The 27,669-nt window shown below is 37.6% G+C and overlaps 5 protein-coding genes across 8 annotated transcripts; 2 read left to right on the forward strand and 3 right to left on the reverse strand.

Annotated features, from left to right (window-relative positions):
- The first annotated feature begins 594 nt into the window (after positions 1-594).
- Positions 595-5,442, forward strand: LOC111805592 (UDP-glycosyltransferase 74E2-like). The gene is made up of 3 exons (XM_023690712.1): positions 595-1,348; positions 1,627-2,358; positions 5,359-5,442. The coding sequence occupies exons 1-2, from the start codon at positions 686-688 to the stop codon at positions 2,356-2,358; spliced, it is 1,395 nt and encodes a 464-aa protein (XP_023546480.1). The 5' UTR covers positions 595-685; the 3' UTR covers positions 5,359-5,442.
- On the reverse strand, positions 2,356-5,687 carry LOC111805593 (2-alkenal reductase (NADP(+)-dependent)-like). The gene is made up of 5 exons (XM_023690713.1): positions 5,301-5,687; positions 5,047-5,230; positions 4,807-4,973; positions 3,586-3,668; positions 2,356-2,998 (listed from the first exon to the last, which is right to left on the reverse strand). The coding sequence occupies exons 1-5, from the start codon at positions 5,556-5,558 to the stop codon at positions 2,620-2,622; spliced, it is 1,071 nt and encodes a 356-aa protein (XP_023546481.1). The 5' UTR covers positions 5,559-5,687; the 3' UTR covers positions 2,356-2,619.
- Positions 5,688-6,897: 1,210 nt separating this feature from the next.
- On the forward strand, positions 6,898-11,090 carry LOC111805489 (6,7-dimethyl-8-ribityllumazine synthase, chloroplastic-like). The gene is made up of 9 exons (XM_023690591.1): positions 6,898-7,249; positions 7,298-7,385; positions 7,618-7,690; positions 7,785-7,880; positions 8,714-8,809; positions 8,899-8,977; positions 9,827-9,873; positions 9,997-10,056; positions 10,699-11,090. The coding sequence occupies exons 1-9, from the start codon at positions 6,985-6,987 to the stop codon at positions 10,735-10,737; spliced, it is 843 nt and encodes a 280-aa protein (XP_023546359.1). The 5' UTR covers positions 6,898-6,984; the 3' UTR covers positions 10,738-11,090.
- A 211-nt stretch (positions 11,091-11,301) lies between these two features.
- LOC111805591 (ankyrin repeat protein SKIP35-like) lies at positions 11,302-15,307 on the reverse strand. 4 transcript variants are annotated; one of them, XM_023690710.1, is made up of 5 exons: positions 15,200-15,280; positions 14,895-14,975; positions 13,940-14,723; positions 13,008-13,440; positions 11,302-12,631 (listed from the first exon to the last, which is right to left on the reverse strand). In XM_023690710.1, the coding sequence occupies exons 3-5, from the start codon at positions 14,569-14,571 to the stop codon at positions 11,807-11,809; spliced, it is 1,890 nt and encodes a 629-aa protein (XP_023546478.1). In that variant the 5' UTR covers positions 14,572-14,723; positions 14,895-14,975; positions 15,200-15,280; the 3' UTR covers positions 11,302-11,806. The 4 variants fall into 4 exon arrangements, with proteins under 4 accessions (XP_023546478.1, XP_023546477.1, XP_023546476.1 ...); XM_023690709.1 differs by lacking the exon at positions 15,200-15,280 and adding an exon at positions 15,062-15,076; XM_023690708.1 differs by lacking the exon at positions 14,895-14,975 and having other exon boundaries at positions 15,200-15,307.
- Positions 15,308-16,416: 1,109 nt separating this feature from the next.
- On the reverse strand, positions 16,417-27,324 carry LOC111805590 (ABC transporter G family member 29-like). The gene is made up of 22 exons (XM_023690706.1): positions 26,930-27,324; positions 26,646-26,855; positions 26,168-26,252; positions 25,480-25,639; positions 25,283-25,359; positions 25,138-25,191; positions 24,846-24,936; positions 23,746-24,646; positions 22,554-22,714; positions 22,318-22,427; positions 21,509-21,662; positions 21,267-21,416; positions 21,017-21,192; positions 20,608-20,940; positions 20,233-20,523; positions 20,070-20,153; positions 19,361-19,494; positions 19,045-19,272; positions 18,780-18,951; positions 17,601-17,855; positions 17,211-17,480; positions 16,417-16,642 (listed from the first exon to the last, which is right to left on the reverse strand). Exons 1-21 carry the CDS (start codon positions 27,310-27,312, stop codon positions 17,211-17,213), a joined length of 4,479 nt encoding a protein of 1,492 aa, XP_023546474.1. The 5' UTR covers positions 27,313-27,324; the 3' UTR covers positions 16,417-16,642.
- Positions 27,325-27,669: the final 345 nt, after the last annotated feature.

Genomic DNA, 27,669 nt, shown 5'->3' on the forward strand with positions numbered 1-27,669 from the left:
TTTATTAATTTTCATTAAATGATGTGAACAATACACCAATAACATAATATTATTTTTTAAACTTACATGAATTAAAATAAAATACAATAATCAAAACCATATTTTATCCAAAATTGAAAAAACGTGTTTCACGTGCATCTAAATATAATTATTCTCAAAATAGAAAATTATAATAATAATAATAAATAAATAAATAAATAAACATAAAAAAAATTAACCATGTGACAGATAAATAGAGATGTTCATGTGACCCGATAATTCAAATAATACGAACCATCTAACCCAACCCGATGACTCAAGTAACCCGAACCATTCAACCCAAAACATGAGTTAAGTAGATTAGATGTTTCTCGGTTTGAGTTAAATTAAATTTTGAAAAATTGAAACGTTTAGTTCGATATTTTTTTAGTAAGATAATAGAATTCACATTTTTCGTAAAGTGTTTACGAAGATTAAGAATATTTTGTGTTTATAATATATATTAAATGACGTTAATTTTAAGTTATGAAAATAATTTTAAATGGAAAGATAGATAAATAATTGAAGAGAGAGAATTTGGAATATAAAAATAAAAATAAAAAGGGAGCGGCAAAATAAATAATTTGATTGGATCTTTGATTTTGGCGCTATCTTCACTAATAAACTACTACAACATTCTCATCTCCGACGGAATCGCTCGCCGGAAATGGAGAAGACGACGGTGGACGGAGGAGGAGAGATGAAACAGAGTCATGTAATCGTATTCCCTTTCCCAAGGCACGGCCACATGAATCCGATGCTCCAATTCGCGAAGCGATTAGTCTCCAAAGGCCTTCTCCTCACATTCCTCACCACTTCCTCAGCAAGTGAATCCCTAATTCTCGATCTCCCTCCCTCTCCGATCCATCACAAAGTCATCTCCGATGTTCCTGAATCCAGCAACATCGACAGTCTCGACGCTTATCTCCGAAGCTTCCGAGCCGCCGCCTCCAAATCCTTGGCCAATTTCATCGACGAAGCCCTAATTTCTGATTCCAATGAAGTTCTTCCGAGTCTTATCGTTTACGACTCTGTTATGCCCTGGGTGCAGAGCGTCGCTGCAGAGCGTGGTTTGGATGCGGCTCCGTTTTTCACACAATCCGCCGCTGTTAATCACATCCTAGATCTCGTCTATAAAGGATCTCTGAGCATTCCGCCACCGGAGGATGTAGCGATTTCGCTTCCATCGGAGATTGTTCTTCAACCAGCAGATCTGCCTACCTTGCCTGACGATGGAGATGTGGTTTTGGAGTTCATGACCAGTCAGTTCATCAATTTGGAGAATGTAAAGTGGATTTTCTTCAACACGTTTGATCGGCTCGAATGCAAGGTAATTGATGCTTCAAACACGATTCTAATCTGAACTTTTTTGATAGCTAAAATTCAAAATTCAAGTACAAGTGACATACGATCAAAGATCCTAAGCCCAATAATTATTAGGAGCTTAAATTTATTTTAGAAAAATAATTTAAATATTTTAGCAATATTTTATGTAATTGATGCTTCAAACACGATTCTAATCTACTTTTTGGCAATATTTTATGTAAATTACGCTGGAATTTCAAGAGTACTTAATTACTTGAATAATTTGAAACAACACAATATCAGGTTGTTAATTGGATGACCAAGACATTGCCCATTAAGACAGTGGGGCCGACCATTCCATCGGCATATTTGGACGGTCGATTGGCGTACGACAAAGCCTATGGGTTGAATGTTTTGAATCCCAATGACGGGAAGAAGGCTATCCAGTGGTTAGACTCGAAAGAAACTGCTTCAATTATTTATATTTCATTTGGAAGTTTAGTTAACTTGGAAAAAGAACAAGTAACGGAACTGACATGTTTTCTTAAAGACACGAATCTTTCCTTCTTATGGGTTCTGAGAGAATCAGAACTCGGAAAGCTTCCTAACAACTTTGTTCAAGATACATTAGAACAAGGCCTAATCGTGAACTGGTGTTGTCAACTACAAGTTCTATCACATAAGGCAGTAAGTTGTTTCGTGACTCATTGTGGTTGGAATTCAACCATAGAAGCATTGAGCTTGGGGGTGCCGATGGTTGCAATCCCCCAATGGGTCGATCAAACGACGAACGCCAAGTTCGTCGCAGATGTTTGGGAAGTCGGAGTTCGAGTGAAGAAGAACGACAAAGGCATTGTGACAAAGGAAGAACTAGAGGCCTCGATCCGAAAGGTTGTTCAAGGAGAGAAACCAAATGAGATTAAACAGAACTCAATCAAGTGGAAGAAAGTAGCTAAAGAAGCCATGGATGAAGGAGGCAGCTCTGATAAGAACATTGATGAATTTGTCCAAGCAATGGCTGCGTCAATCATCTAGGTAACAACATAATCTTTAATCTTACATTCATTTGTCTTTCGATTCCATGTAGAAATAAACTATCTTCCAATACTAATTTGGAACAAAAATGCTTAAATACATTCAAGCCAAACCATTCTAACCATTCTAACCATTCTAACCCGACTAAACACGAACACTTATTCTTTTGCAACAACAACGACTCATTTGCCCCTCTATTACGACCCGACAAGATGTCAATATGAGCCAATTGACAACGACTCATAAGCTAAACCCGAACACTCATTCCTTTGCAATGACGACGACTTGTTTACCCTTATTACGACCTGTCAAGATGCCGACGAGAGCCGATGGACCGCTCTCGAGGCCATAAGCTAAATCTTCCAAATACACAATCTTCCCTTCTCTTATGAGAGGCAGAACAAAATCCAAATACTTGGGATAGAGATGTAAGTAATCACTCATAATAAACCCTTCTAGACGAACTCGCTTTCCTATAGCATGAATCAAATTATAAACACCTTGAGGCTTGTCCTTTTGGAACTCACCTACCATTCCACATAAAGCAATCCGGCCGTTCCTCCTCATATTAACAAGAACAGCATCCAACATCTTCCCTCCAACATTGTCAAAGTAAATGTCTATTCCTTCAGGGAAGCATCTGAACAAGCAAACAGATATGCAGCCAGCCCAAATATGATATCAATCATTGTAACGACCGAGATCCACGGCCAGCAGATATTGTCCTCTTTGGGCTTTCCCTTTCGAACTTCCCTCGAGACTTTAAAACGTGTCTGCTAGGAGAAGGTTTCCACACCCTTATAAAGGGTGATTTGTTCTCCTCCCCAACCAATGTGGGACATCACAATACCAAATGGTATCAGAGCCAGACACCGGACGATGTGCCAGCCTTCTCGCTGTTCTCCGAAAGGGGGTAGACACGAGGCGGTGTGCTAGTAAGGACGCTGGCCCCAAAGGGGGGATTTGGGGGCGGTCCCACATCGATTGGAGGAAGGAAAGAGTACTAGCGAGGACGCTGGGCCCCGAAGGGAGGTAGATTGTGATGTCCCACATTGGTTGGAGAGGAGAACAAATCACCATTTATAAGGGTGTGTTAACCTTCCCTTAGCAGAGGCGTTTTAAAGCCTTGAGGGGAAGCCCGAAAGGTAAAGCCCAAAGAGGACAATATCTGCTATAGCGGTGGATCTGGGTTGTTACAGTTGCAATTATTATAAAAGAAAAACATACCTTCTCAGAGTATCTTCGAAGTCTGGCTCTTCTTTGTAGTTGAAAACCTCATGGAACCCAAGTTTGTTCTTCAGCAAATCAATCTGATAATGAATGAGATATGAGAGTTCTTCTACCAAAATTGGGTTTAACTGAAAGATTATGCATAGGTTTTGGAGGTTATGAAATCGCCCAAGCCTACCGTTAGTAGATATTGTCCGCTTTGGCTCATTACGAATCATCATCAACTTAACGGTTTCAAAACACGTCTGTTAGAGAGAGATTTCCACACCCTTATAAGGAATGTTTCATTTTCTTCTCCAACCAACGTGGGATCTCACAATCCATCTCCCTTAGGGGCCAACGTCTTCGCTGGCACACCGCTTGGTGTCTGGCTCTGATGCCATTTGTAACAGCCCAAGCCGCTGGCAAATACTATCCTTTTACGTATCGCCAACAGTCTCATAGGAAGAGGTTTCCACACTCTTACATACAAGGAATGTTTTGTTCTACTCTCCAAACTAATATGGGATCTCACAATCCCCACGCTGACACACCGTTCAGTGTCTAGCTCTGATACCATTTGTAACAGTCCAAATTCACTACTAACCGATATTATCCGCTTTGATCCATTATGTATCACCGTCACCCTCACGGTTTTGAAACACGACTATTAGGAAGAGGTTTCCACACCCTTATAAGGAATGAGGTCTCACATCCACTCCTTGGTGGCCAGCGTCAGCATTCTCACTGGCACACCGCTCGGTGTCCACCTCTAATACTAATTGTAACGACCCAAGCCCACCACCAATAGATATTGTCCGCTTTGGCCCATTAGGTACCGTCATCAACCTCGTGATCAACCTCACTATTTCCACCTTCTATTATTGAGAGGTTTCCACACCCTTATAAGGAAAGTTTCATCCTCTCTCCAACCAACATGGGATCTCACAATCCACCCCTTGGGGGCCAACGTCCTCACTACTCCTTGGGGGCCAACGTCCTCACTACTCCTTGGGGGCCAACGTCCTCACTGACACACCTCTCGGTGTCCAACTCTAGTACCCAAGCCCACCACTAGCAGATATTATCCGTTTTGACCTATTACATATCACCATCAGTCTCACAATTTTCCACACCCTTATAAGGAATGTTTCGTTCTCCTGTTCTCCTCTCCAACTCCAACCGATCTGAAATCTCACAACCACAGACAATATATATATATATATACAAATATCAAACCTTCTCTTTGCTACCAGCACAGCCAACCACATGACACCCCATAAACTTGGCAACCTGGCCAACAACTTGGCCAACAGCCCCAGAAGCAGCAGAGACGAACACATATTCCCCTTTCTTAGGACAACAAATCTCAAAGAAACCAGCATAAGCAGTCATCCCAGTCACACCTACAATTAACTTAGTCAAAAAAGCATTCCAAGATCCAAACCAAAGAGATCATAACAACAACAACAACAATACCAAGAATCCCTGTGTAATAAGACAGAGGAACATCCGTATGATCAATTTTAAATAGATTATCAGATTCCAATCTTGAAAGCACAGAATACTCTTCCCACCCCGTGCTCCCCCACACGAAATCGCCTTTCCCAAACTTCGGATGACCAGAATCCACAACCTTCCCAACTCCAAATCCCCTAATAGGCTGCAAAACAAAGAAATAAATTCAAAATCGGAACTACAAACCGACGAAACGACATCCAAGCGTCTCGTACCAAACCAGGACTGAACGAAACAATATCAATCGACGGATTTTCAATCTTGTTCATGCAGGCATGCATATATGGATCGCAGGAGAGGTACAGATTTTTTAGGAGAACTCCATCGGAGCCTTCGGGGAGCTTCAAATTGATGGTTCTAGTGGAGATTACTTCCAGATCCGACTCTTTCGCGGATCCTCCGGTGACATAGTCCTTTAGAATCACCTGTTTGTTGATTACTTCGCCGCCGTCGCCGCCGAGGCTCTGCTTCATGTTCTCTGGAGAAAGGGGAAATAGCGTAAAGGAAGGGTACTGAGGAAGAAGGGTCTCGAAATTTTGAACAGAACCAACCTTTTTCCTTTGATATAAATATCAGGAATAGTTTCGTTCAACTGCGCGGCAGAAAAAATTTAAAGATTTTTAAGAATATAATTAAATGATAATAATTAATACGTACCATATGGCTATTTTTTTTTCATGCAAAATCGACTTCTACCCAATGGATATTTAACACGTGGATTTATAAAATAATTTTCTAATTTATAATTTTATTTTTTAATTTTGGGTTTCAGTTATTATAAGATATTATTATAAATAAGATATATATTTTTTTTTTGTAGGGAATAAAATAGTATTCCTAATATAACCTTCTAGAAGGAATGTTAATTTTGTTTATTTTTTTAATTAATTAATTTTTATGTGTAATATTTGAATGTGTATAAACACTCATGTAAATCATATTATATTAACGGCTAAATTAATAAAAATATTTATAAAATTTCGTCTAAAAAATATCTTTAAATTTTTAAAATTTTTAATAATAGTATTTGATTTTAAAAAACATCCTTTTAACTTTTAATAATATTTCGTTTATTTAAAAAAAAATCAATTTTTTTTTATATAAAATTAACTGTAAAAATAATTTTAATTTGTTTAAATTTAAAGATATTTTTTAAACAAAATTAATTTATCTTCTCTATTTACATGCCACGTGTGTGCCACCTTATTATGTTGATTTAAGTGAAATAATTTTTTTTATGAACACAAACCATTTTAGAATTCTCCACCAAAAAGATTCTTTTTTCTAAAATCGATGACGTTTCTTACTTTTTTAAAAAAAATAATTTTAAAAAATTTCATTAATACAATTTTTCGGAACTTTTAAAAAATATATATTTAATATTAAAAACACGTTTAAAAAATATTTATGAATTTTCAAATGTAATATTAAAAAATTTAAAAATTACGAAAGGCTCGTAATAGTTTTCGTTGTATAGTAAGATATTTTAAAATTTTTATTTATAAAATTTGAAAATAATACTAACGACGAGGGTATTTTTGACTTTTCAAAAAATTGAAAGGTATTATTAATTTATTAAAGTTAAAAATTATTTAATTTAAAAAAATTAAAGATTTTTATTAAACCTTAGAAAGTTTAATATTAATGTAATTTTGTAACAAATGGTGATTTTTTTTATTTATTTTATTTTTATCTTTTTTGAATTTTTTAATTTAAAAATATTATAATTTTTTTTAAAGAATTTATAGTATTTTTTTAAGATAAATTATTATTGTTAATAATTTTGGTTATTATTTGAGATGAAACGTAATAAAGAAGTGAGTATATAAGCATCTCTCTGATTCAGAATCGCGCACTATTCATCTTCGTCGTCGTCGTGTTGCTTCTTTCGGGTTGATAATGGCCGCCTCATTTACGGCTCCGGCTCAGGGCCTGGTTCATTGTCGAAATCCGACGCTCGGATTTTCCGATTCCATCTTCAATCGCACTCAACTTCAATTTCAGGGGCCAGTTCCTGCAAAATCACATCGCCTCTCCTTTTCGTATCAATTGAAGCTTGCTAATGATGCCTTTCCGAGAAAGGATCACCGTTGCTCTTTTGTGCAGACGGCCGCCGTTCGCCACATCGTCGGCTCTCTTGCCAAAGCTGGTGGNTTTTCTTTTCGTCTTCTTATTCTTTTGATTCTGGAAGTTCTGATTGTTCGTTCTTGAGGTTCCTCTTTAGGTATTTTTGTTAATAATTTTGTACTTGTGAGGTCTCGGCGTCTGAAGTGGTTTTTTCTTATCGTCTACCTAAAAAGGTATAGTCTAGTTGAGAAACATGCTTCTACATGTTGCTGTCTCGTCTTAGAAATTATTCGCTTCTAAGAAGCATTCTTTTGATTTGTTGCTTGCAACCAATTCAAAGGTGGTAGTCACATTTGTGGCTGCGACAATGAGTAATCTCTTGGCTTGGCTACAATGAATTCAAAGCATGGTCGTGTATTCTTATGATGTATAAATCTGAAATTCTTACAAGCCTTTTCGCTGCAGCCTTCCGAGCGAATTCTGTTATCATGAATCTAAACTGATTTTTTCCCCCTTGTCATTTTTTGACGATGGACTAGTAAGATTTAACCATGAAATCGATGGTTTTTCTTGCTTGCATATCCCGTTGATTGGTTTGTCATTATTGAATACTTCTTTTTGCTTTGATGAAGGTTGTGGGGCGGTTTAACGAAATTGTGACAAGGCCAATGCTTGAGGGAGCTTTGTCTACATTCAAAAGTTATTCAGTTCAAGATGAGGATATTGATGTAAGCGTTTCAATATACAAATTGCGAAAGTCGCTCCATTAGGCATATGAGCAGAGCGAGTGTGTGAATAAATGTGTTTACCAATGCTTTAAAAGACTAATGAAGTTTACACCTCGAGGTGAGGCAAGACTCATACATTTTAGCCTCAAAACTTATGCCTTCTTTGAACCATAAGAGGCGCGCGCCTCTGTGAAATGAAAACGCATGGAGGATTAAAGTCGCTTGGCCTTAAGTATTGATTAGAAGAACAATCTTAATTTACCTCTTTCTTACAAAACATAAAGGTTTGAGCTGTGTGATAATTTGAACATTTCTACTTTTACTATTGCGACTTTAAGAACACTGAAGCCAAAAGTTTGTAGTCTAACCCAATTCTATTACTGATATTAGTAGTAATGTTAAAGTTATCATTTTAGAATTTTTGTTGAAGTGGCTATCTACCGGGGTGATTTTTTTTTTTATAAACCCTTATATTAATATTATGTTTAGCTATACTTGGTCCTACCAATATAGGATTTGTAAATGTCTTTAATTAGATTTGAGGCTTGTGCCTCGCCTCTTCTAAGGAAAAGTTTTAAGGCTGCCTTTATCCTTTAAAAACATTGGAACTAGATTCTCATGTATGTCATGTGAGTAAGTAAACAAATTTAACTAGATATTATGGGTTTAAGTATAGTAGGATGAATGAATTTGATCGACAGAGGAAAGCAGAACATAGAACTTTCGTCAGATTTGCATCGAGAGAGAACGTGTATTTGACCTCTACTAGTTGGCATGCAGCGTTAACTTTGCTTGACATGTTGAATTTATTATTTACATCGCTTTCATATCAGGTTGTCTGGGTTCCGGGGAGCTTTGATATTCCTGTGGTAGCTGAAAGGCTTGGGACATCTGGAAAGTACCATGCTGTCTTATGCATTGGAGCTGTGGTATGCTTTCCTGTAACACATATCTAGTCCTTTAATATATCTAGTCTTGGGTGCACTTATTAATATCACGAACTACTTGTTTATGATAGATTAGAGGTGACACATCCCACTATGATGCCGTTGTAAGCTCTTCTGCATCCGGAGTACTTTCTGCGGGATTAAAATCAGGTTGGCTTATTTTTTTTCTTGAGTTTAGTAGAATTTTATATTCTTTTACCCTGTTAATTTGAGTTTTTCTGGCCAATTTTTGTTCTGTTTACCTTTTGCAAGTTCAATCTCAATGGTTGAGCATTAAGCATGGTGGTTAAGGCTTTTGAATCCAATTGATATGTTCAAGAATTTAGGGACCATCATATCTTGAGACATTTAAGAGCATATATGATTCTAAATACTAAAATATTGCAGTGAAGTTGACTTTAAGGAATTTCAGGGTATGAAAAGGACAAGAAGAATCTGGTTGTTATAGATACAGATGAATATAAATTGTGCCATGACATGCACATTCTTAGTTCTTTATTAAAAAAGGAAAATGGTGTCTCCAATTAAAGCTTATATTTCTCCCTCAATTGGACGCTTATGCAATTCTTATAATTAATTTGATTTTATAACGTCAAAGGCCATTGTCATCAGTCGAAGTATTTCATTTTTTTATGGAATGGTTGGATTATAGGTAATATTTCCGAGGAGCAACGCCTCTTTTAAAGCATTTCAATATAGGCAATGGTAATAGTTCGATTGAGAACAATAATGGTTTTAGGTTATGTTCTTGGGAGCTATAACTATGTTCTTGTTCTTGTATAACTGATATGAGGATCATCTTTTACCCTTTATGTGTGTAAACATGTTTTGAAATTTATTGATAGACCTGTTGAAGTGTTGATAACAGCAATGCAAGTAATCTCTGTAACCATCTTTTTAGTACCATTCATATCAACGTTACCATCTTAATTCTACACTTTCTTCATCGTTTAGTTGACGCCAGATGAAACTTAAGCGATTTTTCTGATGCCTATGCAGGAGTTCCATGCGTATTTAGTGTCTTGACTTGTGACAACTTGGACCAGGTAAATATGATCCTAAACTGACTGTTAACAAGTATTTTACCTAGAGAATTGTTTTCTATGGAGCTGCATGATTTCTGATCATTATCTACTTATTGCCACCTTTTTTCTTTCTCCTGTCTCAAGGCTTTCAATCGAGCTGGTGGTAAACATGGAAATAAGGGTTCTGAGGGTGCTTTGACTGCTGTAAGTTGTTTAAGAGCAAAAATATATGGGAAAAAATTTACAATATATGGATAAAAAACGTTGAATTTGTTATTTTCATGTATGTATATATGTTTATATTTCAATCTTATAAGATTTTGCATGACTTATAATATTTAGTGGCTTTTCTTGGCTTCTGAGAAGTGACTTTTTCTTTTGTAATCCATTTTGAATGCTCTTATCAGGGTAAAAAATGCATACTCTACAATAGAACATGTAATCATATTTCATTTGTCTGTATCCATATCCATGGATGTCTCATATCTGCATCCATGGCTTCATGCAAACAACATCACTGAAGCGATATTGTAACTTCCCGTCTCCATCCCTATCCATGGGAACCGCAGCACACTCCTTGGGGTGATCTTCCTTTAGCAAATATTGCAAGGAAGATAACTTGGTTTAGAGACGGGAAAACATGCCACAATCCAAAGATGCTTATATTCACGTTTCTCCATTAGCATCAATTTGTTTGGATCATTAATTGTTTGTTATAAGCATCATAGTTTGGTTGGTTATTGTGCAATCGACTATTTCCAAACTATTTTTGTACCTAATATTCATTCCACCATTCTTTTATTGAAACTCTTGTGTATTCATTGGCCAATTTCACTTTTCCTGCAGATGGAGCTGGCATCGTTGTTCGAGTACGACCTGAAGTAGTCGAGAAACAGGATCTAACGTTTTCCACATTGCGGGTTTTCAGTCTTGTGATTTCTCTGTTGTCTTTGCTAATGGTGGAATGCTTCATCAAATTGCTAAAAGCCACATGATGTCTCAGGCAGAAGTCAGCTGGAACTGCTCGAGAGGAAGGAGTGTAAGTTCTCATGATTTCAATTCTCAAAATTTCTTTGTTCAGCATTGTCTTTTTAAGTTCTATGTTAGAATAAAAGACATGGGGGCGTTCACTTGTGGCATTGTGTGGTTTGCAATGCGCAACGAACAAAGATTATATTACCGAAGAGGCCTCGTTACTCAGTTATAAATTAACTATGAACGTTCTATGGTAGCCTCTACAATATGGTTCCCTCCTTTCGAGTCTTTCAATTTCTCGTACATTTAATAGTGTAAAATCATCGAAATAACTCTTCAATAAAGGCACCTCTGAGACTTCCATTATTTGGGTTGATTTTTCCTTTTATAGATCCAAAGCAAATTCAAACACGCTTTGTGCATCTGGGAATATGAAATGATCACAACCATGAGTTTCATTATTAAAGCAAGAGATAAAAAAGAACAAAACATTCTTATTGGCCTCTGAACTAGCTTCGACCAAATCCAAGACAAGTACACTAGGTACATGATGGGTGTCGATACTAATGACCCGATATTAAGCTTCCTCCGTATCATTAATCCACATAAGCAGAGAACAAAACATGATATATACCAATAATGTACACATCGTTCCGATTGAACCTTCTAATAACGGTTGCGCCATGTCTTACATTACATAGCATCATGTGCATGAGTCAACATAAGATATGACGACGAACCATCCATTCGAAATAGTGCACCTATCTCGAAAGTAGCCAGGTAGTCAACCACGAAGGCTAGAAAGAAAAATAGGCAAACCGCAAGTGCTTCGTGCTATCCCGTTAAATTGAATATCGATCACACATATCACAGTGCTATCTTTCTCATTCTCTATCTCGTTCATTGCTTCGTTCTTGTTCCTTTTTTTATTTATCATTTAAACGGGAGGGCGATGAAAGATGCAATTCGAAAAGTCTTGCTAAGTAGCATTTAACTTGTGAAGCAAAAATGGAGGAAGATAATGCTCCAAAACAGCCATGAGCTCCCTACCTTTGCTTACCCCTTCTAACACACCACCACCACCACCACCACCACCACCAAGCCTCGTAGCAGCTTCGACCAGCTGCCCCCTCAGCTTTTGCGAAAACAAGTATCCATCCACTTTTACACATTCCCTATACAGCGGTAGGTAAGCTATTGCAACCCTCAAGGGTGGTGGAATATCCCTCAACGAAATTGGAGATCCACCCCACCTCAAAATCCGCATAAAGTTCAAGTAATTTTCTCGACCTTGTCTCAACCCGTCCAAGTAAGCCGCCTCCGACCAGTGCTCCCGAAGAAACTCCCTAAGCTCCGGAGCAACAGACTCGTCACTCGACTTCGAGATACTGTCTGCAACAGCATATGTTGCAGAAGGATCACCAAGAAAGTTGGAATGAAGGAGAAACTCCACACCATCAAGAGAACCGCTACTCCGTTCCCCAGCAGCCTTTAGAATTTCAATGCTGAGAGCAGCGAGCACGTGTTGAGGCACGTGGGGAAGAAGATACGCAGCGACGTTAATTTGGCTGCTAGACGTGGCTGCTGTTAGGGCGAGGCAGAGTTCCATGTCCTGACAACCTCTTTTCACAAACCACTCGACAACCGGTAAACATCCCCTTTCAGCTGCTCTCATCAAAGGACCCAAAAAAGCTATGGCGTTACCCTCTTCCACCAAGCACTCCATTGTACCGATCTTACAGTAGTGAGAAGCAAAGCCCAAAGCCAGGTCAACATCAACGTCCAAGCTGTTCCTTTGGGCAATCTACAGACACATTCCACAAATCATAAAAAACAGGAAGAGATGAGTGTAAATCCCCTTTACACATTCCAATTCATGTAAAGGTGAAACCGAAAGAGATGACGTACGAGAGATTCTCGGACGTTCTTACAGATATTCAACAAATATGTTTGTATCAATCACCAAATTTGCAGTAGAAAAATATAGACCAACTTTAGATAAAACTTAATATTAATGTAAAAAAAACTAAGGCTACAAAAAGTACATGAAGAATATCAATCGAGTGAAACAATTGTATGAAGAAAGACTTGAAAGTAATTTCATTATGCTCACTATCAACTCCACCAAATCAGATATTTCTCAAGAAATAAGTAGCTGATATGAACATCATTTACTGTACCTGTAATAAAATGCGCACGAGTTCTGTGCTTCCGAAACGAGAAGCTTCAAGGAAGCACTGGTTAACATTGTCAGCCCCACCCTCCACCAGCAAACACAATAAGCCTTGGATTGCGGTTGCTGATATTCCGGTTGCCCATCCAGGATCAAATGAACTAGAAAAGAGAGTGAGTGGGAAACAAGCAGCATCAAAGGCCTCCGTGAAATCTTTTCCAGTAAGTTGATTGCCAGCAAAATCTAGGAACATCTTGAAAGCGGATAACTGAAGTTGGATCTCGGCAGCCGAGCTCTGAGTCACTCGGTCCTTATTTCCTTGGCATCCAGAATGAAAACCTATGCATTTCAGAGCCCACTCGGTAAACTTTTGAACCTTTGTACCAGCCTCTGCTTTTAAGACCTCATCTCCATTGCATTCTTGGAGACGCTCACGCAACCTGCAATTAATGAAATGTCAAACGTAAGAACATGTCCAACGTGCCGGGTAAAAACTTATTGGCTCGTTGCCCCACATTATAGACATTTTGGTTAAAGGACAGTCGAGATCGAACTCACCAGCAGGAGTTAAGAAAATGAAAAACTAGTATTGAGGAAGATAAAAATGATGGAAATTATAAAATTTGTACTAGACTACAAAGAAGAAAATGTATCTTGTCATGCCAAAAACATTAAGAGCACACCCCCATCGTAACAGAACCGAGACTCGCATAGTTTAGTTATTTCCACATATATAGTTATAAGTAAGCTAATTCAAGGAAACCAAACGAAAGATATCAAAATTTTCTAACTTCTCACAAGTCGTTGGAAGTAGAGCATAATGAGAACTTAAATAGTTAGTGTTTAAGATTCAACATGAAACACAATGAAATATTAAGGGGCCAATTTGTTTTTATTGTGATTAAAACAACTCATGTAGTAATAAGATCTTAACTTCACCTTTGTGCCATTACAGTTACAGTATCCGCAAGACTCATTGTTCGACTCTGGCAGGCAGAGACGCACGAAGCCAGAAATGAGGTCCGTAGAGCTGCTCTTGTAAAATCATACGCTCCGCTCACAATGATGTTCTTAATTAACCCAGTTATGCCGTTTAGCTCTTGCTGGGTGCTCAAAAACCAGATTGAATCCAAGGTGATACACAAAGCATCATTAAGCGTCTGATGATCTGCCAACGCGATCAAACTGTCTGCAAGCTCCCAATCATGTGAGCTTACAGCACCCTGAAACAACCGACCCAACTCGAATCTGTCTTGTCTGCTAAGTTTCTTTTCATGACCGGACTTCCCCTTCTTTCCCTGCTTAAAATCTGTCACAACAAGCATGGATTTGGGACTCTGTTCATTGGAATTACAACCAAAAGCTAGAACCGACTCTTTCTTCACAAGAGGTCCTTCTCTAGAGAATACAACACTACTTCCCTCGCCTTTCTCTGATGCAGGAGCATAAACATCGCTCTTCGGAATATCGATTCCATCCTCCTCAGTTTTGATTTCCATATTTATGTGGTCGAACATTAAAGCTTCATCAGCCACATTTTCCCTAATCGGAACCAAAACCTCCTTTTCCATCGGCCCGCTTGATTCAATTCTGCGCCGCACCCCTCCTTCCAAAGAGCACACAAGCACCCCGAATCAAACAAGATTACTTTCCCGTCATCAAAACCCCAACATCTACAATCTCTTCAACAAACTACTAAATCACGGTGCCCTCTAAAAAAGAACTGCAAAAATAAAAGAACAAACACCAAAGAAATCGGAATGTTAAATCCAAAGTCGAAATAAAACACCAAATAAACTGAACTCCAAAACAATCAAACACGAAAAGAAATCGCCAGCATACCGTGCAAGTAAACAATAATAAAAAAACATAGAAACAATAAACCAGAATTTACATAAATCAATCAGCCAAAAAAACCTCCCATATACGAGCTCCATACCAATAATCAATCTAAAACCACCACCACAAAACAAACCTAATTCAGAAAACAACACAAAAATCAGGAACAAGAACACATAGATGTCAAGAAAGGAAGAAAAGGAGAAACGATCAAACAAATACCTTAAAGCCGAGGGAAGTAGAAAACTAAAATCAAGGGCACCAAAAGAAAAAAAGAAAAAAAAATCGAATCCAATCCAATTGAAGAAGAAGAAGAAGAAGAAGAAGAAGAAGAAGAAGAAGGATGAATCGAAGGCAAACCTGAGATTAAAGGTGGAGAGAGAAGCATGGAGAAACGGGAGAAGGAAGAAGAAACCCTGATCTCCGCTCCGTGTAAATTTATCGCTATTTTTCCTTTTTCTTTTTCTTNTTTTTTTTTTTGTTGAAATTTTCTTATTTTTTGTTGTTTTATATTATTAATATTTATAAAAATAAAATATTATAATTTTTATTCCATTTTTTCAAGAATAAACGGAGGCCGTAGAAGTGAGTGACCGAGAGAGTGAGGAGTGTTTTTTTTATATTTATATTTATATTTATTTATTATTTTTTAATTAAAAATAAACAAATAAATAAATAAATAAATAAAATTTTGGAGAGTCATAGTCACATAGGGAGAAGCAATTATTAATCGGTGGGGCCCACTTGTTGCAAAATACTCACGTGGGCCCCACCCTTAATCATTTCTCTTTAAAGTCTTAAATCTCAAGTTTTAAGAAGACGATGGGCAGAAACAGGACTCCACTGGGCCCCACCTCACCCCATTATTTTCGTNGTAGAATAAAAGCAAAATAATTTATTTCTTTTTTTTATTGCAATTTTTTAATTACATTTTTCTTACATAAAAATTATTATTATTACTATTTATAATTTTAATAAAACTTAATTTTGAATGATTAAATTTAAAATTTATTGAAAATATAATGCTTATATTATAAATTATTATATTATTCAAAATTTAATATATCTATATCAAATATTATAAATATATTTCCCTATAACATTTAATATATTGAATACTTCTAATTAAATATATTTCTCCTTTTATATTTAATATATCAAATATTTATTTACGCGTTTTAAAAAAAATTCAACTAAATTAATTTACAAGCTAGTAATTAATCATTCAATTTCATCCGTTATTGGCAATACACTCAATTATACACCTAAAGTTTCAAACATATTCTATGATAAATTGTGTTCATTGATATAATCATTACAAATAAGTTAAAATCAATCATTACAAATAAGTCAATACTTCCTGAGTAGTTCATAATTACAATTGAGTTAAAAGTCTTTTTTACCCTTATAATTACATCTTATACTTTAAGTACAATGATTCCAAATATTTTATTAAATTAGTACTTAAAGTACTCGGATGCTTACCTTATATGGAAATAAGTGAATTCCACCTCGTAGTATTATATTCCTAGCTCCCTATTTGTCTAATGCAAGATGGAAAATTGAACCATACGACGGAAACAACTTTCTTGATACTGATATAAACTTAAACCGATCAAGAACATATTCATTAAACTACGTTCAAATTAATTAATTAACGACGAGGAAAGGCCTTTGAATATTGACTAATTCTTGCAGCCAATTTGGAATATTCCTCTCCCAACATTGAGAGACAGAATTCTCCGTGGCCCATTGAGCATTGTAGTCAGCAGCAGCAGCAGCACCATCTTTCAGCAGGCAGATCTGATCAAATGAAACCATTTTTCAAACCCTTTTTATAAGCAACACGGCCATTTCAACGATACCAATGATTGAACAGAGGAAAATGGAGCAACAAAGAGCCATAATTCATGAAATTTTGATAGCCAAAGATGAAGCCAAGACTAGAAGATTGATATCCCCTCCAAATTTTCTCATACACTGTTTCTATAAATGACCCTTTTGTTTCAGCTCAAACATTACTCTAACTTGTTCATCTCACTCCATAAACAGCCTGACCTGAATCAAAATGGCAGCCATAAAGAGACTAAAGCTGTGACATTCGTATTTCTCACCCACTGAACTCATCATAGTCAGGTTAGTTGTCCGTAGTAGGACGTCCAAAGGTCAACAAATCCTCGAATGTTATGCAAGACATGATCACCATCATCATCACAGTGTACGAGTTCGTACTCATCATCATAAATGGAGAAGTAACCCAATGTATATAAACACACAATATGCATGAGGTCTCTATAGTTTTCAGAATGACACAACCCTAAATAATAATGTTAATGATGATGAATGTATGAATGCGAACGTATGAACGTACCTATCTCGTTTGGAAGTTCATCGTCTTAATGCACCGTGCATAGAGAAGGGCAAAGACGACTGTGAAGCCCACCAGAACTGCAGCCACAGGGCCCATAAAATCTGAGTGGTACCCATAATAGTCTTGAATATATGATTTGACTGTTGTGTCTTTTGCTCCAGGCACTTTGATAAGAGTCTCTACATCACCATACTGGGATGCAATCATCCCATATACAGTCCATGACAATGGGCAAATCCAGTAATACCATATCCACCATTTTGGGATTTTCTGAAATTTCAAGAGCATCAGAAAGCATGAATGAATTGGGTGTTCTTCCAAGTTCTAATTGTTTAAAAAGTTTAAATTTAGTTCTTCATAATTGTGTTTATAAAATAGAAATATACTCACTGGTCTTGGGATGCAGAAGCCAGAGAAGAGAACGAAGAGTGTATAGAAAGCTCCTGCTAAAATGGAGGCAACTTGGTGGTTTGGTGAGACAGAAACTGTCATCATGCCATAATATGTGAAGTAGAGGAAAGTAAAGAAGTTGACAAAGAAGAACCAGAAGAATTTTGCAGCTGTCCACTCAAAGTCAACCATTGCATATACGATGAGAGTATAGTAAACCGTCTGGACGAAGACATATGGTATTTCGATTATCACCTGCATTGAAAGAACATTGAGAGTTATGTATTCATCACTTGAGAGAATGTGTGTGATCTCACATCGGTTGAAGAGAAGAACGAAACATTCTTTATAAGGGTGTGGAAACCTATCCCTAGCAGATGCATTTTAAAAACCTTGAGGGGAAGCCCAAAAGGTAAAGCCCAAAAAGAACAATATCTACTAGCGGTGGGATTGGGCTGGTACAAATGGTATCAGAGCCAGACATCGGGTGATGTGCCAGCAAGAAGGCTGAGCCCTGAAGAGGGGGTGGACATGAGGCAGTGTGCCAGCAAGGTCGTTGGGCCCTAAAGGGAGGTGGATAGGGGTCCCACATCGATTGGATAAAGGAACGAGTGCCAGCGAGAACACTGGGCCCCAAAGAGGGGGGGAATTGTGAGATCTCGCATCGGTTGAGAAGGAGAACGAAGCATTCTTTATAAGGGTGTGGAATTCTCGCCCTAGCAAACACATTTTAAAAACCTTGAGGGAAAGCCTAAAGAGGACAATATCTACTAGCGGTGGACTTGGGCTGTTACAAATGACATCAGAAGGCGATGTGCTAGTGAGGAGGCTGAGTCCCGAAGGGTGGTGGACACGAGGCGGTGTGTCAGCAAGGACGCTGGGCCCCAAAAGGGGGTGGATTGGGGGGTCCCACGTCGATTGGAGAAGGGAACGAATGCTAGCATGGACGCTGGGCCCCAAAGAGAGGTGGATCATGAGATCTCACATCAATTGGGGAGGAGAACGAAGCATTCTCTACAAAGGTGTGGAAACCTTGCCCTAGCAAACGCATCTTAAAAACCTCGAGAGGAAGCTTAAAAGGGCAATCCCAAAGAAGACATAACAATATCTGCTAGCGGTGGGCTTGGGTTTGGGCTGTTACAGAGTAAACTTGATATATATTGGAAGCCATCAGCATACCTGAGCAAGGGCATAAGGTAATGCAGAATACATCCCCGCAGCTCTCTCTCGATAAAACACGGTTCTTTCGGTAGCGACTACTGGCAGTACGGTAGAGCAGTTGTTCACTCCAATAAACAAGACAGAAGAATACATTGCCCCAATAATCGTGTTTAGATCCTGTACTCCATCCCTAAGCCAAGTTTAGAATGAAAAACACCAAACAAATATCAGTATTATGAACAGGAAAGCATAGTTCTAACAAGTAGTTTATGGAAACACGTACATTTTGGAGCTAACTTTCCAGAAAATGGTTCCCAACATAAGGGAAGCAGCTAAAGTGAAAAAAAACCTAACAAGGTTGTAATCAGGACTTCTCCAGTACGTCCATGACTGCTTCCACAGGCAAGATTTGAACTGCCCCCACATGGTTTGGGAGTATTGAGTAGCAAAATAGAGGTCTACTGATCCTGGTGGTGGTGTGCTTAACTCTTTTACTAATGCCTTATTTCGCCTGTTTATTAGCCATAATCCATATTTATCAGCTTAAACCTCTAACTTTTAGTAACCACAATTTATAATTTGCATGAATCTTGACTCACTGATATAAAGATGATGCCCTGTAATGTTCAGCGAAGTCCATTTTAAGCTGAACTTCAGCTGCTACTGAGGTAACCTCCAGCATCCAGGCAGCCGGATTGTACTTTTCCTTAATTTTTGGCACTCCCGGAACAGCCTGCAACGAGCGAGTCCAAAATAAGTCAATTGATTCTCGGTTTTTGTAATGGCCTAGGCCCACCGCTAATAAATATTGTCCTCTTTGGGCTTTCCCTTTCGGGCGGGCTTCCCCTCAAGGCTTTAAAACGCATCTGCTAGAGAAAGGTTTCCACACCCTTGTAAAGGGTGTTTCGTTCTCCTCCCCCAACCAATGTGGGATATCACAATCCACTCCCCTTCAGGGCCCAGCGTCTTCGCTAGCACTCGTTCTTTTCTCCAATCGATGTGGGACCCCAACCAAATTCACCCCCCTTCGGGGCCCAACGTCCTTACTGGCACACCGCCTCATGTCTACCACCCTTCGAGGAATAGCCTCCTCGCTGGCACATCGCCCGGTGTCTGGCTCTGATACCATTTATAACGGCCCAGGCCCACCGCTAGCAGATATTATCCTCTTTGGATTTTCCCTTTCGGGCTTCACCTCAAGGCTTTAAAACACGTCTACTAGGTAAGGGTGTTTCGTTCTCCTCCCTAACCAATACGGAATATCACAGTTTTGGTAAAAATGCAAGTGTTTCATACACCAAGAATTACCTCAAAATATTCGATTAGCTTCTTAGAATTGTGACCGAGAGGTCCAAAGTAGATCACTTGTCCTCCCCTTTTCATCAAAAGTAGCTACGCCGAAATCGCTTGTTTCAGTATCATAAAACAGACATAGACAAATATAGCAGCAAAAGAAAGGGAACGAATTTACCTCATCAAAGGCTTCAAATATATCAATGCTAGGTTGGTGAATTGTACACACAACAGTTCTACCAGTATCCACCGTATTCCGAACCGTTCTCATTACAATGGCAGCTGCTCTTGCATCGAGTCCTGAAGTCGGTTCATCCATAAAAATGATTGAAGGATTAGCAACAAGCTCGACTGCAATTGTTAACCTCTTTCTCTGCTCGGTAGACAGTCCTGTAATGCCAGGCAGCCCTACTATGGCATCACTAAGATTTTTTAGCTCCACCAGTTCCATCACTTCATCCACAAAAGCCTAAGAAATTAGTCAGAACGAACTTTAGCGTATTCGGGTTACGTGTTGTTCATCAGAAAAGTTAACATAAACTAATGCTCTCACCATCTTGTCCTTCTTGCTAACGTCTTTAGGGAGCCTTAAGAAAGCCGAGTAAATCAAGGATTCTCGAACCGTAACTTGAGGAGAGTGGATATCATTTTGTTCACAATATCCAGAAATTCTTGCAAATGTTTCTTGTTTCTTGGGAAATCCTGAAATTTTGATATCACCTTCAATATAGCCGCCTGTTTTCCTCCCGGCTAGAACATCCATCAGAGTTGTCTTTCCAGCCCCACTAACACCCATCAGTGCAGTGAGGACACCAGGCCTAAAAGCACCAGTGACTTCACGAAGTAGTTGAAGTCTATTATCTTTGACCCCTTGGTTCTTCATTTCCTGTTATGATAGCAAATGATCAACGAAACGATAAAGAAGATCGGTAAAGCTTGAAAGACGTCCAAAATCGACTTACAGAGGGCATGTCGACATAGTAATTTACAGTATCAAAGGACATTGCAAGAGGAGTGAATGGAAGAACCATTCCTCTCCTTGTGTTGACAACATTGCTAAGAGGGGAATTAGTGTCTCTGTCCCCACCCCGTCCACTGTCAGAAGATCTGCTGCTCATTCGCCAAATCGTCATTTCTCCTGCGTAGATTTTCGGGAAAAAGTGAGCTGAATGTGCATGACAAATATTACGTTCAATTTTTTTTACTTCGTACGTGTGTTGTTCCCATCAGAAGAGGATAATGATCTAGTAATTGAATCTGTTTTTGACTCGGATTGTCTCGTAGTCGGTTCTTTTACATCCTGCTCGTACTCCGACTCTTCTGTTGATTCTTCTGATACTATCGCTTGTGGCCTCCCGGGAGCTGCATGTTGCTTTAAAAGAATTAGATTTCTACCCCTCAAATCAAAACTAAAAAGCTTTTGACACGTTGAAAGAAATGCTCTTAAGTCTTACGGTTTAGGTACATAAGTGAAAGCGTGAAAAGGACATTGAAGAGGATTGTGAATCCCAAAAGAGCTCCAACTCCAATCCAAAACCAATTTTTATCTTGGAAGATATCAAAGTTCTTAAGCACAGCCAAACCCAACGGGGTTTTGTTGTCTGAAGCCTGCAAAATGAAGAACTTTTAATATCCTAGCCATACACAAACTAGATTTATTCAAATTACTAACATGGTATTTCACCACTAAACTAAAAAGATCGAAATTTGTGTTCGTTAGAAAGAAATAACATTACAAGAATTCGAACACAAACCCTCTATCATAATCCCGTATTGTAACATCCCAAGTCCACCGCTAGCAGATATGGTTCTCTTTAGGCTTTCCCTTCTGAGCTTCCCCTCAAGGTTTAAAAACGTGTCTGCTACGGAGAGGTTTCCACACTCTTATAAGGAATACTTCGTTCCCCTCTTCAACCAATGTGGGATCGGAGAAACCCAGAGAGAAAAGCCCAAAGAAGACAATATTTGCTAGAGGTGGGTTTGGGATGTTACAAATGGTATCAGAGCCAGACACCAGATGGTGTGCCAGCAAGGACGCTGAGCCTCCAAGGGGGTGGATTGTGAGATCCCACGTTGGTTGGAGAGGGGAACGAAACATTCCTTATAAGGGTGTGGAAACCTCTCCCTAACATATGCATTTTAAAAACCTTGAAGGGAAGCCCGAAAAGGAAAATCTAAAGAGGACAATAGCACTATTGGACTTAAAGACTCAACTAAGGACGAAACAAACTAGCTTGAAGATGTTGCGTTAAGAGTGACATACCAGCCTGTTCATCCACCTGGGAGCGAACATTTCGTTAACGCTAATCGCATTGTAACCATAAGTCATGGGTGAAATCCAGTAGCCCCAAATCCACCAATTGGGAATGTCACCTGTAGCAGCAGTACACACCTCTGGGGCGTTAGCTCATACATGAGACATAATTTAGTTCTTGCATTGAAAATATGGTAAGGGTTTGTGTTTCTCCATTTTATCAATCAGGAGGATTACAGATTCACCTTTAGGAAGAGTGAAACCACCAAGCATGAACACAATTAAGAGAGTGAGAGAGCCTCCAGTGTTGGCAATTATCATGGTCCTGCAGCAACCAGCAATGAACCTAAAGAGCCCAGAAGCCACTAGTTGGAGTAGAAATATCACCAAGAATTGCTTGAAAAACCTGTTTAAGAGCCACAATATTCGTACATATTACCAACAGATCAGAGAGAGAAAAAAAAAGGCACTCTTTACCCGATTCTCACTTACACCGATTTTAATTGGATGTTTTGTTTAAGATGTGTTTAACTCTATTAAAATAATTTTAATCAATTAAATTTCCATTTTTTAATAAATATATTACGAATAATATGCCTTAAATTTTATTTTAGTTTAGACTAAATTAATAAAAATACCAATCCCTTAAACATACAAAAAAAATAATAATAAAAATAAAAATAAAAATTATAAATATTATACTTTCAGTAAATAATTAATCACATTCATTTTATAATTCTTTTAAACAATTAAGTAAATATTTTAATAAAATTATTATTGATTTATGAAACTAAATAATTACTTATATTAATTTTGTTAAATTAGTATTATTTAATTAATCGATTAATTAACTATATTCAAAATTAAAAGCAAAAGAAAAAATGGAACAAATAGAAACCCCACACTTTTAGAAAGATTGTGAAACATTTTCCTAAACAAAAATGTTGAAAAAGTAATAATTTAATTTTCCAAATTAATATTGGGCCGCCCCGAACCAATGAGGGACATCATAATTCACCCCTAGAAGGTTTTCACACCGGTTATAAATGGTGGTTTGTTCTCCTTCCCAACTTGGGTTATAAATGGTGGTTTGTTCTCCTTCCCAACTTGGGTTATAAATGGTGGTTTGTTCTCCTCCCCAACTTGGGTTACTTGGGTTATAAATGGTGGTTTGTTCTCCTCCCCAACTTGGGTTATAAATGGTGGTTTGTTCTCCTCCCCAACTGGGGATCGGGGCCAGCGTACTCGCTGGCACTCTTTCCTTCCCACAATTAACGTGGGACCGCCCTCAAATCCATCCCCTTTGGGGCCAGCATCCTTACTAATATTCTATTCAAAAGTGAATAAATAAATAAAATAAAATACTTTGGGGCCAGCATCCTTACTAATATTCTATTCAAAAGTGAATAAATAAATAAAATAAAATAAGGAGAATACCTGGAAGGTTCGGGAGCAAATCCAATGGTGTAATAAGTGAGAACCACCCAAACGAAAGATTCAAGCGCCGAGATAGGGAGCCGAAGAAGAACAGTAGGGAGGGTGTAAGTCCACGGCGGGTGAAACAGAAGATCCCTCTGCTTAAAGAACACCGGCAGCCTCACAATCGTCAGCGCCATCTCCGCATATCCATTGAACATATTCACCATCATCGCGAAAATCAAAGCCCCAATATAAATCGCACCGTCGACTTCATCCCGGTGATGCATTTTCGTCCTGAAGAACACCGTCGCGGCCACAAACCCTACCACGATTAGCTGAACCATCTTGAAGATATGAATGAACGAATTTCGCTTTATCAGTAGCCATTCCTTGTCGACGCAGGCCTTCAGAAGCTCCAATTTAGGGCCTGAGTACTTTTTATACACCAGCGCCGCTCTGTGCCCTAACGACTTGTCGTACGGGACTGACAATTCGTTTCCAATACTCTTCCACACATGGAATCGCTTGAATCGCCTAGCGAATTCTTGAACCGTTATGAATCGGTATGGCTCGCTTTTGTTCGCCCAGTATTGACTTTGGTCCTTCTTTGAGGTTACCTCTTGTAAGAAATCGGCGGTTCCCTTCCGGTCCGGGCATTGGAACCCACAGGATTGAAAGAATTCCAGTACGTGTTCTCGTGGGCCCTCGTACACGATCTGACCGTCTGATAAGAGGATGATGTCATCAAAAAGATCGAACGTCTCCGGAGCGGGCTGTAGTAAGGACATGACCACCGTAGCTTCCGTGAGGTGCACGATCTGTTGGAGGCACTTCACTATTTGATATGTCGTGGAGCTATCTAGACCCGTTGATATTTCGTCCATAAATAATGTTTTTGTAGGACCCACTATTATTTCACCTGTTTATACACAACATTTATATAAATGTACGGAAATTCCATTTTTAATTTTAAATTATCTTACATTATAATTATTTTATTTTTGTGCTTAATTAATAAAAATATACGCTTATTTTAGATTTTTTTTTTTAACTTTTAAAAATTTATGAATATTTTTATTAATTTAGTTTTTATTTTCGAGAAGGAAGTATAAATTGACCTGTGGTTACTCGTTTTTTTTGACCTCCAGATATGCCACGTTGCATCTCATCTCCAACGAAAGTGTCCTTACAAACATCAAGTCCTAATATCTAAAAACCGTACATGAAACATATCGAGTTAGCAGAAAAATGTGTGGAAAATGGAAATATTCTTTCCAGATAAAAGCTCGTGGTACTAATTACTTACTCGTTTTATTTTCTTATATAAAAAATTAGTTTAAAATATGATTTTGATTTATATATTTTAAATTTCATTTAATTTTAGAAAATAAAATATTTAAATCCACTTACTTTGAGGGTGTAATCGGTAATCATACTACTTTCAACTCCTTCCATTGCTGTGGCCTAACGCATTCAGGATTAAGAATATCATTAAATTTAATTAAATTATAATTAAGGATTAAGAATGATAACAAATGGAAATGACAATAATAACCTTCATAAACAGATCGACTTCAGCCTCCGGCAAAATTCCGGCTTGCTTTTCTCTTCTTGCAAGCTCACTCAGTAATTCTAAATCATGCCCACGTAATTAGCTTCTCGATAATACCAATCATATTTTTAAAATATTAAATAAATTTACTTAACTAAATATCAAATTTAATTATTATTTTATTATGTTAATATTATTACCGTATCGAGTACCAACTCCTTGACATCGTGCTGCAAAATCGAGCGTCTCTTTCACGGTCATTTGTCCAACATGGATGTCATTTTGGCTTATATATGCTGACGTTTTTTGAGGTACAAATTCGTTTAACTTATTTCCGTTATATGTAATTTCTCCCTTAACCTGTTCATAAAAGAATACATACATTATATATTTACCGTCAATATCATATTTCAAAAACACTCATAAACTTTTAAAAGTAAATATTTACAGTAATTACTAAGTTTATATCTAAACTTAAAAAAAAAAATAGTATTTTAAAATTGAAAGTTTAAAAATATTTTTAAAATAAAATATTAACAATCTCGAAAACCTATTTTGAAGTTTTTTTTTTTCTTAAAAAAAAATTTATGGATATATTTTAGACAAAATACAAAAAAAATTAGGAGTATTTCGATTGTTTTAGCTTGTATGTATGTATAGATACATATGTTAGACGAACACGACTCTCCAAAATGGTATGATATTGTCGACGTTGAGCATAAGCTTTCATGACTTTGCTTTGGTCTTCCCCAAAAGACCTAAAATTAATGGAGTTAGTATTCCTCACTTATAAATTCATGATCATTCCTTAAATTAGCCGAGATGGAACTTTCATCATCCAACAACATATACATACANGGGGGTGGGGGGGGAAGAATAAATACAAACCTTTAAATTTTGGTCCAACCTTCCCGCCAGCGCCAAAAGTAAGGTCGTCTTGCCTGATGATGGGGGACCCAGCAGCAAACTCATCCTTTCATTTTCCAATTCCGTTAAATTAAAATTATTTATAAAAAAAAATTATTCATATATAAAAACTATTTTAAAATTCATATTTAAAAATGAAATAAACTTTAAAATAAAATCTTTAAATTTCATTTTTTTTTTAGACTTTTAAAGTTCAATGTTTACTCTATTTTTGTCATTAAATATTAAAAATAAAATATATTAAATTCATATTTAAAAATGAAACAACTTTAAAAATAAAATTAAAAAAATATTTTTTTATTTTTTTATTTTTTTATTTTTTTACTCTATTAGATAGATAACAGAGTCGAGCACACAAATTTTAACATAACATTACATTACATTACATCATATGCTTGAAATGAATAGAACGTAACAAAATTAAATATAGAAAAAATACCTAGAAGGTTTGACGATCCCGGAGACGTCTTTGAGAATGGTGAATTTGGCGGTCTTTGCCAAATTGATTCCAATCAGACTCAGAGCCGATTCCACCACATCTCGAATCGCATTCGGAAGACTAGGAAGTGCTCTGTTTCCGATTTGGCAATTGGCGTGTACCGTCAAGTTTTCGAATCTCACTTCAACAATCGGCAGATTAATTCCAACTCTACAAATCAAATTTCAGATCAATCGAAAATCGAACTAAAAAATGAATCAGGATTTCGTTCTTAATAACTTTACCGATCGATTCGATCTCTAAGTTTCTTCAAGAACTTCTCGTTATCTTCCTCTGCGACCTTGAAGGTACTTTCCATGAACATCCGCCGATCGTCCATGTCGAGCCTCCGAACGTCTACTTGTTTGTGCAGAATCGCCTGCGCTTGGCTGCTTCCGATTTCGCCGGATTCGGCGAAGGATTTGAAGATGCTTGTTCTTAATCGGTCGTAGGTTGGAAGTTTCTCTATCGCCGCCCATCGCAAAGCCTCTTCGTCTTCTTCGGCATGGCTAAGCCTTCTCGAATTTCTGCCGCCGGACAACACGTACTCTATGCTCCGGCCACTTCTTTGCCTCAGGCTCCGGCTACGGCTCCGGCTCCCCATTTTCCCCTTCTCTAGCTCTTCCATTTTCACTCTCTCTTCTCCTCTTTGTAGTCTGATGATTTGTTAAGCTAACTCCCTATATTTATAGCGTTTCTCGCCTCTGCCGTCATTTCCCATATTTTCAAATTTTAATTTTTTATTATTTCCATAACTCAACATATCAATTTTTTTAAAATATATAAACGTTAAAATTACTTAAATGAACAATAACAAAATTAAAAATAATAATTAATATGATAATATACATCATTTTCGTTATCAAAATGACTAAAATAACCTTTATTTATTTTTAAAAAATATAATAATTTATGTCGATTACACTTAGAGAGATATCCACTGAATTGGGTTGGAGAAGGCTTCCTCGACCATATTCCTGCCTCC

This window comes from Cucurbita pepo, chromosome LG11 (assembly GCF_002806865.2).
Source record: "Cucurbita pepo subsp. pepo cultivar mu-cu-16 chromosome LG11, ASM280686v2, whole genome shotgun sequence".
NCBI lineage: Eukaryota > Viridiplantae > Streptophyta > Magnoliopsida > Cucurbitales > Cucurbitaceae > Cucurbita > Cucurbita pepo.